This window comes from Lathyrus oleraceus, chromosome 2 (genome assembly GCF_024323335.1).
Source record: "Lathyrus oleraceus cultivar Zhongwan6 chromosome 2, CAAS_Psat_ZW6_1.0, whole genome shotgun sequence".
NCBI lineage: Eukaryota > Viridiplantae > Streptophyta > Magnoliopsida > Fabales > Fabaceae > Lathyrus > Lathyrus oleraceus.
This window is the reverse complement of record NC_066580.1, coordinates 490,025,796-490,041,655: the sequence shown is the minus strand read 5'-3', so window position 1 is coordinate 490,041,655 and position 15,860 is coordinate 490,025,796. Positions and strand designations below refer to the sequence as shown.

General features: G+C 36.4%; 5 protein-coding genes across 7 annotated transcripts; 4 read left to right on the top strand and 1 right to left on the bottom strand.

The window, feature by feature from the left end:
* Positions 1 to 325: 325 nt before the first annotated feature.
* On the top strand, positions 326 to 4,207 carry LOC127120885 (uncharacterized). Its single transcript, XM_051051472.1, has 8 exons — positions 326 to 513; positions 621 to 811; positions 1,092 to 1,259; positions 1,398 to 1,706; positions 1,849 to 1,928; positions 2,181 to 2,544; positions 2,699 to 2,911; positions 3,755 to 4,207. The coding sequence occupies exons 1-8, from the start codon at positions 471 to 473 to the stop codon at positions 4,082 to 4,084; spliced, it is 1,698 nt and encodes a 565-aa protein (XP_050907429.1). The 5' UTR covers positions 326 to 470; the 3' UTR covers positions 4,085 to 4,207.
* Positions 4,208 to 4,315: 108 nt separating this feature from the next.
* LOC127120887 (beta-glucuronosyltransferase GlcAT14A) lies at positions 4,316 to 6,558 on the top strand. The gene is made up of 4 exons (XM_051051477.1): positions 4,316 to 4,582; positions 5,279 to 5,354; positions 5,440 to 5,555; positions 5,639 to 6,558. Exons 1-4 carry the CDS (start codon positions 4,348 to 4,350, stop codon positions 6,151 to 6,153), a joined length of 942 nt encoding a protein of 313 aa, XP_050907434.1. The 5' UTR covers positions 4,316 to 4,347; the 3' UTR covers positions 6,154 to 6,558.
* Positions 6,559 to 7,629: 1,071 nt separating this feature from the next.
* LOC127120886 (pentatricopeptide repeat-containing protein At1g71060, mitochondrial) lies at positions 7,630 to 10,655 on the top strand. 3 transcript variants are annotated; one of them, XM_051051474.1, is made up of 3 exons: positions 7,630 to 9,704; positions 10,400 to 10,475; positions 10,561 to 10,655. In XM_051051474.1, exon 1 carries the CDS (start codon positions 7,658 to 7,660, stop codon positions 9,233 to 9,235), a length of 1,578 nt encoding a protein of 525 aa, XP_050907431.1. In that variant the 5' UTR covers positions 7,630 to 7,657; the 3' UTR covers positions 9,236 to 9,704; positions 10,400 to 10,475; positions 10,561 to 10,655. The 3 variants fall into 3 exon arrangements, with proteins under 3 accessions (XP_050907431.1, XP_050907430.1, XP_050907432.1); XM_051051473.1 differs by having other exon boundaries at positions 7,630 to 9,823; XM_051051475.1 differs by having other exon boundaries at positions 7,630 to 9,585; positions 10,561 to 10,654.
* Positions 10,656 to 13,405: 2,750 nt separating this feature from the next.
* Positions 13,406 to 13,915, bottom strand: LOC127123923 (elongation factor G-1, mitochondrial-like). Its single transcript, XM_051054099.1, has one exon. It carries the CDS (start codon positions 13,913 to 13,915, stop codon positions 13,406 to 13,408), a length of 510 nt encoding a protein of 169 aa, XP_050910056.1.
* A 765-nt stretch (positions 13,916 to 14,680) lies between these two features.
* Positions 14,681 to 15,529, top strand: LOC127121591 (pentatricopeptide repeat-containing protein At1g71060, mitochondrial-like). Its single transcript, XM_051052052.1, has one exon. The coding sequence runs from the start codon at positions 14,756 to 14,758 to the stop codon at positions 15,527 to 15,529; it is 774 nt and encodes a 257-aa protein (XP_050908009.1). The 5' UTR covers positions 14,681 to 14,755.
* The last annotated feature ends 331 nt before the right edge of the window (positions 15,530 to 15,860 follow it).

Genomic DNA, 15,860 nt, shown 5'->3' with positions numbered 1-15,860 from the left:
AGAATCCAATTAAAACCAATTTTATTTAAAATTAAAATTAATTTGATATTAAAGTCACTTTAAAAATCCAAAGTTCGATAATTTAAAATTGGCATTAATTTAATATCAATTTAAAGAATCCAACAATCATTTGAAAATTAAAATCAATTAGAGTTTGAATTATTTTAAAGTTGAAATTAGTTTAAAAATCAATTAAAATTAAATTGAAGTTTCATATTTAATTTGAAATTAGAATTTGAAATTAATCAACTTGAAATTAAAAATCAAATGAAATCAAATCAAATTGAATAGGACCCGTGCGTTCGCATATTAATTGAAGTTCCATATTAATTGATTTAACTCTAATCACTGTTATTCTTCTTTCCTTTCTTCTCCGCCGCTGCCTTTCTTCTCCGGCGCATCTGCAAAACAACCAGAGAAACACAGTCGGAGAGAAATAAAAAAATAAAAGTGAATAAACCGCTCCGCTCATGGTGCGGCCCGCGACCCGCAACCCGCGTTTGCGGCGATCTCGTACGCGTTTTCATTTATGGTCTATCTTAAATGGTTTATTGTTTTGATCTTTTAATCCCATGGCCAACATAACAAAAAATCTTAATATATTTTGTTTCATTTTTTAGTCAAAGAAGAATTGAATCCTTATCTTAAGGATGATGGAAGTGGTTACCCAGAAGAAAGTGATGGAGTTAACGTTGCTGCAAGCAAACTTCTATCATCTTCCCTTGTTGGGGATGGAGGAGCAAGTTGGAGACTTAAAGCATTAAAGCGTGGACAAGAGCAAGCAGCTAGAGAAGGACGAAGCTTTCAAGAGGTTATATGCACTTGCTTTTCAGATATTTTTTATTTCTATTTTTGTAGTAGTTTTCCTCTATTTATTCTGTTAGGAGGGTAGAGGAAGGACCACTCTGAATTGGTAGCATTTAGGATTTGAACATTTGCTTTGTTTGTAGAATGGTAAAACCTTTGTAAGGAGAATTGTCTCCTCTTGTTCATACTCCAAAGCAGATTCATTCCCGTACTTTCTATTTACCATTTTGTCTTTAATTACGCTTCAATAGTTATTAATGCATTCACCATGTGGATATGTACAGGTTGTGGGAGAAAGGTGGGGTTCCCTTGGTGAGTTGACTGCATCTGTTGCATCAGGAGCAGCTGCCCCATCCCGAGCTCATTTACGTGCTATTAAAAGTAGACAAAGAAGGGTAGCTGAGGATAATTCACCAGATTCTGAAAAGCCTATCCAAAGAGATTCTAAAAGGGTAACTTTGAGAACAAATAGAAAACTATAGCATTTTTATTTTTTAAACAGATTCTATTTTCAATAAATTATATTGGGTATGAATCTCATTTATGAAATATATTCATTGTACTTAACTGAATTTTGCAAATGTCAACAGGATTGGCACCATGAAATGAAAGCGCCTAAAGTGCAAGATTCATTATCTTGGAGAAAGCGCAAAAGCCAGTTTGTGGTAGCTGAGGGTGCTGAGATCGTTGCGGCTGCAGCATCTAGCTTAAATAAATTTGCTAATGATGGAAGCTTTATGCGGGAATTAGTCAGTAAGCTGAGTGGTAACTCAGATGTAAGCACAACCAGTGAAGGAAATACAGTAGCAGTACAAAATAAGATGAGTGCAAACCAGTTGGCAGCCAAGGCTATGCAACTTCGTTTGAAAGGAAAGAATGACGAAGCTGACAAACTAATGGTAAGACCATTAGATGGGAGAGTGTGCTTTATTTTCTTGACTTAGTTTTCCTCTTAATATATTGTCTACAAAAGCATATCCTTCTAGTTTCATGATTATTTTGATTAAATTGTTCACTTTCCATTATTGTTTTGGTGGGCAGGAAGAAGCGAAGGTTTTGAACACAACGCAGACAAACGAAGATCATGTAATTAGATCAAGAGCTGAGGGAAGTTCTAGAAGGTATTTTTCTATCTTGGAACTCTGTGTATATGTTTTTTGAAGTCCTTAATCCCCATACATATTTTCATTTCTTCTGGATGTGAAAACATTGCGGTTAAGATGAATTTCTTGTATTGCAGCAAAACATAGTGACATATATTGTCTTTGGTTTTTTCAAAAATAAATTCTTTATAAGTTCTGAAACATGTTGATGTCTTCCATCAATTAGTATTGGTTTCTACAACCTTATACATATATTTCACTTTACTCTAGGTATGCTATGCAAAGGATATCTACTGAACAGAACAAAGGCGAGGATGATGCCGATATGAATCTTGCTCGCAATATAATGCAGAACAAACAATTTAAGGTTCACACTCAAGCAGATGATGAATATGATTTTGAAGATGGTCCAAGTAGAAAGAGTAGAAAGAAGCAAGGAGGCGAAGACCCCAAGAATATCCCAAATAAGATGAATGCAAATCGATTCTTGACCCAGAAAGAACGCTGCCTCTTTTGTCTAGAGAATCCAAAACGGCCTATGCATCTTGTTGTATCCATTGCAAATTTCACATATCTTATGTTGCCACAGTTGCAGCCATTGGTGCCTGGTCATTGTTGTATTCTACCCATTCATGTGAGTTTAATTTCTTCTACTATAAGGTTTATAAAGTTTAATATGAGTTTAAAGTTGATGAACTGATTTTTTAGTCTGTTTTTTATGTCATAAAAAACTTCATTATTTTTATTTTATTGACTCATGCAACTTTTTCTTATCATCAATATGGCAGCATGAATCAGCTACAAGAACTGTGGATGATAATGTGTGGGTAGAAATCCGAAACTTCCAGAAATGCCTAATTATGATGTTTGCAAAGCAAGATAAGGAAGTAGTGTTTCTTGAAACTGTGATGGGATTGGCACAGCAACGACGCCATTGTATGATTGAGTGCATTCCTTTACCCAAAGATATTGCTAAAGATGCTCCTTTATACTTTAAGAAGGTCAGATGTTAAACGTTGTTATATTTTGTAGTTCTGCATTTCTCATATTTGTCTCTCTCCATAATTCATGCTTTTCATTTATGCATCGTTAAAATGAACTATTAATATGCTGCACATAATTGTATTACCACGTTGTGTTCTAAAAGCCAACATAAAAGTATTATTCAGCTTTCCTTTGACACAATATGATTACCAACTTTTGGGGAGTAACTTGTTAAAATGATTTTAGTATGATTAAATTATCTACTCAGTTTCATAGGATCTCTTTCATGGATGAAATATCAATTATATAGTGCAAACTAATAAGAATATGAGCCGCAAATTTTATAGTGAAAAGGTGGAGTGCTCTTGCTTCATTTTTGTTTCCATGGTGTACTTCACACTCATTGCATAAGGTGGTCTAATGGGAGATTTTTCTAAGCCTAAAACGACACCCATATAGAAAACAATTAACCACATCGTTTATAAAACTGGATTAATTTCTAGATCAGCTAAAATTGCTTTATTTTATTTTTGGGTGCAGTTCCATTCAGTTTATAAGCTTGTTTGCACAACCCTTATCATGCATGTTCTTCTGATGAGTGTGCCACATGTGGTTAAAACTTAATTGAATGCAAACCTGTAGAAATGGAACATATTTGTTAGAAAGATGTTTCTGCCTTCACTCATTTACCTAGTTTTCACTTGAGATTATTGTTCCAGTGCTATTAGTGAAAAAGATCCTTTGTAATGCTTTATTGTTGACTGCACATTTCTTTCTATTCATTATTCCTTTTCCGTTTTTGTTTCTGTTGTTTCAAACCATATACTCACCGTCGGTTTGTAAAATGACTTAAATCACAGGCAATTGATGAAGCAGAAGATGAGTGGAGCCAGCATAATGCCAAAAAACTGATTGATACTAGTCAAAAGGGTCTGCGCAACTCAATTCCCAAGGATTTTCCATATTTTCACGTTGAATTTGGCTTAAACAAGGGATTTGTTCATGTCATTGACGATGAAAAGGACTTCAAAAGTAGCCTTGGATTGAATGTTCTTAGAGGCATGCTGCATTTACCTGAGGAAGATATGTACAGACGTCAAAGGTATGCTGCATTGGAGGTACAGAAGCAAGCAGTCACTAGCTTTTCTAAAGAGTGGAAGCAGTTTGACTGGACTACAGAACTTCATTGACGTATTTTTGTAGTATTTATAGTCTTGATAAAAACAAATCATGCATTGTAACAAAAGGAATGAATGGAGTGAAGTATTAAATAAGTCACTCTTTTTAATCAAGTATTAATTATTTTCTTCTAATAGCAACTGTGTAATGGTGATTACACAATTGGTTTTAATTTAAAAAAGAAACATAACTTCTCACTAATAGATAGAGACGGATCTTTTGTTTGTTGTTGGGAGTTTACCATCCGAGGAACCGTTACTTGCTTCATCTTGGAATGGATGCTAGGCAAGAAGAGAGACAGGATTTGGCTGATGATGTTGGTTCGGTTCCCGCGATTCGGGCTGTCGGGAATGTTGATGTTGTTGGTAAGGCTGATTGGATTACATACTTGGGATCTTCTAATGTTGCTATTGCTCTACGTGCTGCTGCCATTATGCTTAAATTGGATAGTGGGTGGAGTTGGTTTATTACTTTGAGTGCTCGTGATTATCCTCTTATTACACAGGATGGTATGTGAATTTTGGTTTTCTTTGTGCCTTTTATTTGATTCATGATGTTTGAGTGTGGTGTGAATTGGAAATTTGAACATGTTGTGTTATAAACTAATGAGCTTGGCAATTTGATGTTAAACATTGTTCTGTGTGATGCGTGATGGCTTTGTATTCATGGGAAAGTTTTCACCACTGTTTAGGAGCTTTGTTTCTGTTTTGGTTTTTGTTCCTTGTATTTATCATTTTCTCGATCAGGTTCGATTGTTTTAGGAAATTTGATATGCATTATTACTTGGAAACGTGATATCTTTAAAAAATCAAAATCCTGAAGTTTAAGGCTTATCCTTTTTGAATGATACTGAAATATCTTCAGGCTATATTGTTATAACATTGAATTGAATACAATAGTTTGATTAAAATGAAAATGGTGAAAAGGTGCCAGTTGAAATAGGGGAGAGGAGTAAGTGGGTAGAAATGGTGGAAGTAGGGTTTCACATAGAAAATTTGTAGAGGGTGCTTATAGTAGATGGGGCAGGCCTCAATTGCCTTCCCTGAAGCCCTTGCCTCTATGCTGGCTACTGTCTGTTGTTGATAGAACCAACTGGTAATTATTACTGAAAATGGCAGCACTTCTGATTGCATCTGATTTCCTGTGATTGTTCTTTCATGAGATGTTTCTAATGTTTGTTTGTTGCGCTTTGTCCTCTTTATCAGATCTATCCCACGTATTCTCCTCCGTAAGTAGAGACCTCAATTTCATAGATCACACCAGTGACCTTGGATGGAAAGAGTATGAAAACCATTGCTAAATCTAACTGCTACTTTGTGGCACTTATTTCTCGGTGCCTGGGTTATTTATTTATTCAATTGTGCAGGAGTGATAGATTCCAACCTATTGTAGTTGACCCGGGAACATATTTAGCTAGGAGAAGTCAAATATTTCAAGCTACAGAGAAGAGGACAACACCCGATGCATTCAAACTCTTCACTGGTAAATCTGGTTTCTCATACTGTCTGTGCAACACATCTATGCCTATGATTTTTTTTAAATTGAATGTTTTTCACGCCATGCAGGTTCACCGTGGGTCACCTTGAGCCGACCTTTTCTAGAGTTCTGCATTTTTGGTTGGGATAATTTACCACGAACGCTACTGATGTATTTTACGAATGTTAAGTTATCTCAAGAAGGCTACTTTCACTCGGTCATTTGCAACGCACCGGAATTTAAGAATACGACAGTAAATGGTGACTTACGATGCATGATATGGGACAATCCTCCGAAGATGGAACCTCTCTTCCTTAATACATTGGTTTATGATATGATGGCAGAAAGCGGAGCAGCTTTTGCAAGACAGTTCCAGGCCAATAACCCTGTTCTGGATTTGATAGACAAAAAAATTCTGCGACGCGGTCGGAATCGAGCCGCCCCAGGGGCATGGTGCTCAGGACGGGGAAGCTGGTGGGTGGATCCATGTTCCCAGTGGGGCGATGTCGATATTCTGAAGCCAGGTCCTCAGGCTAAGAAGCTAGAGGCGTCTGTTTCTAGTCTTCTTGATGACTGGACGTCACAGACGAATCAGTGCCAGTAATCATATAATAGACACTAAGAATAGAAACCATTGTAGGAAGCTGTGCGGGTCTATCTTATCGCACTGACCAGTAGAAGTTGCCATTTTATTTTTGAAGGAAGAAAAAGAAAACACATTCTTCGGTTGCGAAAGGTTAATATCAATCTTGAAAAAGGATGGACTCTGTGTATAAGAAATCAAGAGTTGAGAGACGGAAAGAGGAAATGCGTTTTGGCTGGGATTTTTTGGAGGCTTTGATATTTATGTTGGATCCTCCGATGATCTTCTTGCTTTCTATTGATAATGTTGTATGTTCTATAATGTTTTCTCATCTCGACGATTCGAGCAGGATAGCAGCTAGCTTATTCTTTTTGGATTATGAATATGATTGTCATTTTCCAGTCTCTAATCCATATATTTCCATTAGTTTTGACATGTTTTATACTATAGACAGGATATTAGATGTTTGCTGGTCCTGCATGCACACATGCTGACTTTGATAGGGATGGATATTGGCAAGTGGAAATGTAGTCCATTGTCATTGTCACCTATTGTATTGTCAAATAACTACAGGGGAACATGAGAGGAATGTCTAATTTATCAATTTTCAATTATTTTTTCTCTGAAATTTTTGTATGTGTTTTCCTCATTTTGAATGGTGAGAGATTTCATAAGAGAAAATCATGCATGAGAAAATCGACCTGAACTGAATCAAATCATACTAAAAATTTATTCGAACCAAATCAAACTGTTTTAGTTAATTAAGAACCGAATCAAATTAAAATTATTGGTTTGGTATACGAAATATTAGAAGATAATTTTTCTTAAACCGAATCATTTATTAAAAAATTGAAGCTTTAAACTATTTTTGAATTAATATATATATTGGTTTTGTATCTTTTTTAATTCTTTTGTGTTTGATATAGTATTAAAATGTTTCATTCATAAAGTTTTTGAGTTATTTTATAAATTTTAAAAAATTTAGGTCAAATTTTAAATTTGAAAAAGAAAAATTAATTTACAACTTTTTAAAATTTAAAGAACTTTATAAAATTTGAAAATTATGAATGCTATTTTGTAAGCTTTTGAAAATTTTAGTGTCAATTTCAAAATTTAAAAGAAATGAACTTACAAAAATTTAAAAGATTAATAATAATAATCAATTTGACAATTATAATGTATAAATTGAAAAAAAATTCAAATTCTTTACTTTTTATTTAATTATGTAATTTAATAGCCAGGAATTTTAATTTTAAAATCAGAAGTTTTCAATTTCAGACATACAGTCCTGCATTAAGATGTATTTGTATAACTAAAATGAATTAACATAACAATTTTTTTACTTTTATTTGTCCTTTAAAACTTCTTCAACAAAACACTTTATAAATTTTAATTATTTTAATAATTTTTCATATTTTTCATCCAAAATATTTTGAGTCATTTTATTTATTTTTTCAAAAAAATAAACTTTATTGAGTACTTAAGTAAAACGATTTGAAAGTAATACAAACCCTTATTTCTTGAAATGACACTCTCACGATTATTCAGAAAATTCCCCAATTTTGTTCATCTCTCAAAATCTTGTTACCCAATTTCTCTAACACCATCACCAAGTTCAAATTTTGATCACCATTCCTCAAAACCCACCAATCAATTCAGCCAAAACCCGTCTGGGTCTCTCAAATTCAACATTTTTTCATTTCACACTTCACGTGTTAATGTTAATAAACCCAACCCAACCAACCCAGATGCAGAAACAATCTGCAAAATCTTATCCACCGCACCAGATTCTCCCGTCGATGTCTCCTTCCGCAACTTCCCGGCGGAGGTGTCGCCGGAGCTCGTTGTTGATGTCTTGAACAAGCTCAGCAATGCTGGGATTCTCGCACTCTCGTTCTTCCGTTGGGCGGAGAAACAGAAAGGGTTCAAGCACAGTACAGAGAGTTTCCATGCTTTGATTGAAGCATTGGGTAAAATCAAACAGTTTAAGATGATTTGGAATTTGGTTGATGAAATGAAACAACAAAAGTTGATAAATGGTGACACTTTTGCTCTCATTGCTCGGAGATACGTCAGAGCTAGAATCGTTAACGAGGCATTGAAGACGTTTGGGAGAATGGAAAGATATGGACTGAAGCCTCAGATATCGGATTTCAACAAGTTAATTGATGTATTGTGTAAGTCGAAGTTTCATGTTGAGAAAGCACAGGAACTGTTTGATAAAATGAGGCAATGGGATTTGGAGCCTAATTTGAAGTCTTATACTATTCTGTTAGAAGGTTGGAGTCAGCAACAGAATTTGTTGAAGGTTAATGAGGTTTGTAGAGAGATGAAGGATGAGGGTTTTGAGCCTGATGTTGTTACCTATGGTATAATCATTAATGCTTATTGTAAGGCTAAAAAGTATGATGAGGCTATTGGTTTTTATCATGAGATGCAATTGAAGAATGTGAGTCCTAGTCCTCATATATATTGTACTTTGATTATTGGTCTTGGTAATGGTAATAGATTAGATGAAGCTCTTGAGTTCTTTGAAAAATCTAAGGCTAGTGGATTTCCACCGGAGGTACCGACTTATAATGCTGTTGTTGGGGCTTACTGCTGGGCAATGCGGATCGATGATGCATACAGGACTGTTGGTGAGATGAAAGAGCTTGGGATCGGTCCGAATTCTCGAACATATGATATAATACTTGTTCATTTGATAAAGGGTGGAAGAACAAAAGAAGCTTACTCGGTTTTCAAGAGAATGAGTAGCGAGATGGGGTGTGAGCCGAGTGCAAACACGTACGCGATTGTGGTGAGGATGTTTTGTAATGAAAACCAATTGGATATGGCAATGGTAGTTTGGGATGAGATGAAAGACAAGGGAATTCTTCCTGGAATTCACATGTTCTCGACGTTGATCATTTCCTTGTGTCGGGAAAATAAGTTGGATGAAGCATGTAAGTACTTTCAACAAATGTTGGATGTTGGGATCCGGCCTACTGCCAATATGTTCAGCGCCTTCAAGAGTGCTCTAATGGACGCGGGAATGGAGAATACTGTGAAACATTTTGCTCTGAAAGTTGATAAACTGAGGAATACTCCATTTATTGCTTAACTTAATCTTACACAAAGGAATTCCAGGATGTTGGGAGGTTAATAGACCCATCTAAATCACACTAAGATATCTTAATGATTGATTGACTACCTTAAGCTTCTAGTCTTTGACTTCACTGGCTCCCCCTCTTGAGATTCTCTGTTCAACTTTGCTATGCTATATTTCCTAAGATCTTATGGAGTGATGTGTTTAGACATCAAGTCTGAAATAATCAGATTTGCTGCGAATGAAGTACTATGGAAACGGTTTGTGCCATCTTTTTTATTATGTGGTCTGATGCATTGGTTGCATCACTTCCAATTTCTGAGGCAGTAGAAGAAGTGCAACTTAAGAGGATTACAGAACTACATGTATGAAAATAAATCAGGTCTAGGGGTTGTTTATGCAAGCATTAGATGCATTGGTTGCATCACTTCCAATTTCTGAGGCAGTAGAAGAAGTGCAACTTAAGAGGATTACAGAACTACATGTATGAAAATAAATCAGGTCTAGGGGTTGTTTATGCAAGCATTAGATGCATTGGTTGCATCACTTCCAATTTCTGAGGCAGTAGAAGAAGTGCAACTTAAGAGGATTACAGAACTACATGTATGAAAATAAATCAGGTCTAGGGGTTGTTTATGCAAGCATTAGATAACTGTTTGAACTTGATGAAACCTTAGTTGTAACTTGTGAATTTGGCTATTAGAAATTTCTTTTGACAAAAGAGCATGTTTTAGGAAATTTGATATGCATTATTACTTGGAAACGTGATATCTTAAAAAAATCAAAATCCCGAAGTTTAAGGCTTATCCTTTTTGAATGATACTGAAATATCTTCAGGCTATATTGTTATAACATTGAATTGAATACAATAGTTTGATTAAAATGAAAATGGTGAAAAGGTGCCAGTTGAAATAGGGGAGAGGAGTAAGTGGGTAGAAATGGTGGAAGTAGCGTTTCACATAGAAAATTTGTAGAAGGGTGCTTATAGTAGATGGGGCAGGCCTCAATTGCCTTCCCTGAAGCCCTTGCCTCTATGCTGGCTACTGTCTGTTGTTGATAGAACCAACTGGTAATTATTACTGAAAATGGCAGCACTTCTGATTGCATCTGATTTCCTGTGATTGTTCTTTCATGAGATGTTTCTAATGTTTGTTTGTTGCGCTTTGTCCTCTTTATCAGATCTATCCCACGTATTCTCCTCCGTAAGTAGAGACCTCAATTTCATAGATCACACCAGTGACCTTGGATGGAAAGAGTATGAAAACCATTGCTAAATCTAACTGCTACTTTGTGGCACTTATTTCTCGGTGCCTGGGTTATTTATTTACTCAATTGTGCAGGAGTGATAGATTCCAACCTATTGTAGTTGACCTGGGAACATATTTAGCTAGGAGAAGTCAAATATTTCAAGCTACAGAGAAGAGGACAACACCCGATGCATTCAAACTCTTCACTGGTAAATCTGGTTTATCATACTGTCTGTGCAACACATCTATGCCTATGATTTTTTTTAAATTGAATGTTTTTCACGCCATGCAGGTTCACCGTGGGTCACCTTGAGCCGACCTTTTCTAGAGTTCTGCATTTTTGGTTGGGATAATTTACCACGAACGCTGCTGATGTATTTTACGAATGTTAAGTTATCTCAAGAAGGCTACTTTCACTCGGTCATTTGCAACGCACCGGAATTTAAGAATACGACAGTAAATGGCGACTTACGATACATGATATGGGACAATCCTCCGAAGATGGAACCTCTCTTCCTTAATACATCGGTTTATGATATGATGGCAGAAAGCGGAGCAGCTTTTGCAAGACAGTTCGAGGCCAATAACGACATGAAACGAAAACCTTACAACAGAGTAAACAGCATAAGCAATTTCAAACTGAAATCAGCAACATTCCTCATGGATCTACCATAGTCTATACTTAAATCAAAACAATTCATGAATAAACAACAAAATCGTCAAGTCAGATACGCAATCGGCGACTACATGGTGATATAATGCCTTGAAAAGGTTGAACAAAGGGTGAAGGACGTCACCGGAACCTTCCGACTCCGGCGAGACTCCGATGAGCGTTTACCTCAAGTAAGTGTCTTTCTTTGTGTGAGTCCTTCTCCCGTCTTCGTTTAGCTTTCGATTCTTCTCTCTTCTTACTCCAATGTTTCTATGTCGCAAGTCACGATGACGGTTTAGTTCAACTAATCCAGAGCTCCGATGAGAAACTCTGGATAGTTTTCGATCGTATGAACTTTTAATGAATGGTTTGGTGTTTGTTTTGGCAGGGTAACGGTGCACTTTTTTCTCCTCTTTTTCAATCGATTGGATCCCCCTTTTATAGAGTGAAATGAGGTCCCCAAAATCATGTGCGGATCGTTGGCAGCTGGTGCAAAAAGAATCATTCCGTTAGCAGGGGATTTTCCTTAGATTTTGTGGTAAGCATCCCTTTTGTCTGTAGCGAAACCTTTCACAAATGTGGTCCTGCTTTGGATTTCCCACTCACTGCCGTGAAATATTTACATGTCGTGGTAACAATTCCGTTTTTTACTGTCTATTCAAAACCTTCATTTCACTATTTCTTTAATTCGCGGGTCTGGTTTAGGTTCTAACTTGTGGTTCCCCCTGTTCTGATATGACCTTGCTTGTTAACCTTCAATGCCTGTATGTGAGAATCCAGATAGAACCGTTTACGTGTTTCATCTTGGCTTGCTATTGTATTAATGCGGAGTTTCTGCGTTTTGCAGGTTCATTGGAGGTGTTGTTATGGAGTTTCTGCGTTTCATCTTGTGTTTTGATTGAAGGGTGAATAAGGTTAGAAAAAGGGAGTCTTGGAAGCAGGTTTTGTTATGGTGTTGAGGATTGTTAGAAGTTCTGTTATGAGGCTTTTGTTGACAGTTGCGGGGTGAATGAATTTGCAGGGGCGATGTTACGAAAACGCCGGTGGATTATGTATGGTATGCTGCTCAAGTATTTTCGAGTCCTGTGAATCTTTGCCTTTGGTTTATCATAACGATTGTGTTCTTACAAGTCTTATAACCATTGAATTGATGCCATACTTGCTAATGCTTGGTTGGACGTTTGGTAGGTGATCTGAATAATTCTCAAGATGCTTGATGATGCTTTGCCTGTGCGTGAGCTGATCTGTGGGCTGCTATGCTTGATGATGCAGCGTGTTTTGTATTTGGATTGAAACTCATGCAGGTTTGCTGCTTTATCCACCCATAGCAGCTCATTTTTTGGGAGCCGTTTACATTACCGTTTGGCTTTGAGCTTACACATCAGAGGTAGTGGCTGGAGTTTTGTACTGCTTTGTTGCAGCTTATTTCTTTCGGTAGTTTTCCATGTTTTGGACTGTTATGTGTAGCTTAAGTTTGTAGCAGGCTTTGGTTGTAACTTTGGTAAACCTTCTGTTGTAACAGGTAGTCTCGAAACCATGTGTGCAGCCCAATTCCACATCTATGCATTGTTTCATCGCCGACGATGATAGGTGTTCTGCAGCAGGTTATTTGTACATTAGTTTGAAGGGTTGTAATGTATTGTTCTCCTTGTATTTGATGCTTTTTGTGGTTCTGTATTGACAGTCCGGGTCTTGTGGCGACATCTCTTCCCGCATTCTTAAATGGCACTGACTTTTGGATGTATAATCCGGTGCGTTATCGCCTCCTGCTAGAAGGTGTCTTGTGTGAAAACGCCTTTGGGAGGTTATTTGAAGTCTCCCTAGTATCTCATGCTTGGAACCAAAATCCGTTAGAATTAACTAGGGCCATTTGTATGCTTGCGTATTGGTTTTGAGTATGGCTGTAATGCTTGTAAAGCAATTGACTTAGTATGTCAAAACAACGATGTAACCGATTGTATTGTGATGATGCGTCTGGTTTTTGTTTTGTCAACCGTTGTAACACCCATTGTAAGGTTCCTTATTGCCAATTCTCGCTTGATTCGGCATGGACAACTCATTTCTGCGTTAATTTGAGAATTAGTAGATATTTTGACAATTATTCTTGGTTGGACCTGTGTCACTTTAACTGTACCACGAATGATGGTTGAACCTGTACGTTACTTAAACCAGTAATATTGCCAGCATGCTCTAGTTCCACTCTTTGACTAAATTACAGCATATGAAGGGCCTGGAGAGGAAAGGCATTGATACATAGTGTGATTCATTTTGACAACCAAGCTCCCTCTAGTAAGTATCTGAAATGGCTTCATCACTAAGAAGTGCTTCATCAAGTATATCATCAACTTCTGACACGGTTTCTATTAGTTTGCCTCTTTTTTCAGCCACCAAGGCTTTCATATCTGAAGGCACCTCTTTGATGACAATTTTTTTTCCATTTGAACCATGAAAATAATAGGCCTTTAGCTTCACGAGATCAACAAGTCCCTTAAAAACATCTTCCGAACCTATTGGAACTTGAACTGCAGCATTATGATGCCGAAGCTTAGATCTAGCCTGATTCATTACTTTCCATGGATCTGCTCTCATTCGATCAAGCTTGTTAATAAATGCAAGTCTTGGAACCTCATATCTTCTCATTTGCCGATCAATAGTAATGGACTGACTTTGCACCTTTTTCGTGAGTTGATCGCCTTTTGCCTTTCCTTTTCCAGCCAGATTGCATAGGCGTGTTGTGAATTTGTGGCGTGGTTTTGTATATGTTGTAATGATGCTTAGGTTATGTACTTTGGTCATTGTATTGTGTATGTCAACATGTGAGTTGGTTTTTGGTTGTAATGAGAATGGGCAAGGTTTATGTAATGGTTTTCAATGGCTGATGTAATGTAAATTGGCTTTTTGGAATGAACATGATTTACATCGTCTTATGTATGGTAGTGTAAAAAACAGTGGATTAATGATTTATTTTAGGTTTTATTTATGATGAAATGCATGTCATGCTATTCATATGATGCAAAATAAAAATGAAATCAATTCTATGAAAATTTAAATATGCCCGGACAAAATTGGGGTATGACAGTATCAATCAGTTTTTTTGCATTGTGCTGGCTCCACTCATCTTCTGCTTCATCAATTACCTGTGATTTAAGTCATTTTACAAACAGTTTATGGTTTGAAACAATGGAAACAGAAACAGAAATGGAATAATGAATAGAAAGAAATGTGCAGTCAACAACAAAGCATTACAAAGGATCTTTCACTAACAGCACTGTAATATTAGTAATCTCAAGTAAAAACTAGGTATAGCAAACATCGTTTTAACAAACCTGTTCCATTTCTACAGGTTTGCATTCAACTAAGTTTTAACCACATGTGGCACACTCATCAGAAGAACATGCATGATAAGGGTTGTGCACACAAGCTTAAGAACTGAACAGAACAACACCCAAAACTAATACAAAGCAGTTTTATTTGTGGCTCATATTCTTATTTGCAGTTTGCACCGTATATTTGACATTTCATTCATAAAGGACATTCAATGAAACTGAGTAGATGATTTTGAAGTCTTATACTATTCTGTTAGAAGGTTGGAGTCAGCAACAGAATTTGTTGAAGGTTAATGAGGTTTGTAGAGAGATGAAGGATGAGGGTTTTGAGCCTGATGTTGTTACCTATGGTATAATCATTAATGCTTATTGTAAGGCTAAAAAGTATGATGAGGCTATTGGTTTTTATCATGAGATGCAATTGAAGAATGTGAGTCCTAGTCCTCATATATATTGTACTTTGATTATTGGTCTTGGTAATGGTAATAGATTAGATGAAGCTCTTGAGTTCTTTGAAAAATCTAAGGCTAGTGGATTTCCACCGGAGGTACCGACTTATAATGCTGTTGTTGGGGCTTACTGCTGGGCAATGCGGATCGATGATGCATACAGGACTGTTGGTGAGATGAAAGAGCTTGGGATCGGTCCGAATTCTCGAACGTATGACATAATACTTGTTCATTTGATAAAGGGTGGAAGAACAAAAGAAGCTTACTCGGTTTTCAAAAGAATGAGTAGTGAAATGGGGTGTGAGCCGAGTGGAAACACGTATGCGATCATGGTGAGGATGTTTTTTAATGAAAACCAATTGGATATGGCAATGATAGTTTGGGATGAGATGAAAGATAAGGGAATTCTTCATGGAATTCACATGTTCTCGACGTTGGTCATTTCATTGTGTCGTGAAAATAAGTTGGATGAAGCATGTAAGTACTTTCAACAAATGTTGGATGTTGGGATTCGGCCTACTGCGAATATGTTCAGTGCCTTCAAGAGTGCTCTAATGTTCACGGAAATGGAGAATACTATGAAACATTTTGCTCTGAAAGTTGATAAACTGAGAAATACTCAATTAATTGCTTAACTTAACCTTACTCAAAGAAATTCCAGGACGTTAGAAGTTGTTTATGCAAGCATTAGATAACTGTTTGAACTTGAAGAAACCTTTGCTTTAACTTGGGAATCTGGCTATTAGTGATTTATTTTGTCAAAAAAAAAAATCACATAGACTATATTTGATAGGTGGCAATAAATATGGCAATTTGATGTGAGCAAGTATAAATTTTCTTATTAATCTATATTGATTTCTACATAATTAAATGTGTTTTTATAAATTAAGATTAAAATATGACATCATATAGTTTATAGGTAGGTACAACTTATATGATAAAAAGGGATTCAAAACCGCAATTTGC

Coding starts and splice junctions, on each gene's coding strand:
- LOC127120885 (XM_051051472.1), top strand. CDS start 471: ATGGTGCGGCCCGCGACCCGCAACCCGCGTTTGCGGCGATCTC. Junction 1,260..1,397: donor TCCAAAGAGATTCTAAAAGG/GTAACTTTGAGA, acceptor AAATGTCAACAG/GATTGGCACCATGAAATGAA. Junction 2,912..3,754: donor CTCCTTTATACTTTAAGAAG/GTCAGATGTTAA, acceptor CTTAAATCACAG/GCAATTGATGAAGCAGAAGA.
- LOC127120887 (XM_051051477.1), top strand. CDS start 4,348: ATGGATGCTAGGCAAGAAGAGAGACAGGATTTGGCTGATGATGTTGGT. Junction 4,583..5,278: donor TCCTCTTATTACACAGGATG/GTATGTGAATTT, acceptor CCTCTTTATCAG/ATCTATCCCACGTATTCTCC. Junction 5,556..5,638: donor TGCATTCAAACTCTTCACTG/GTAAATCTGGTT, acceptor CACGCCATGCAG/GTTCACCGTGGGTCACCTTG.
- LOC127120886 (XM_051051474.1), top strand. CDS start 7,658: ATGACACTCTCACGATTATTCAGAAAATTCCCCAATTTTGTTCATCTC.
- LOC127123923 (XM_051054099.1), bottom strand. CDS start 13,915: ATGACCAAAGTACATAACCTAAGCATCATTACAACATATACAAAACCA.
- LOC127121591 (XM_051052052.1), top strand. CDS start 14,756: ATGAAGGATGAGGGTTTTGAGCCTGATGTTGTTACCTATGGTATAATC.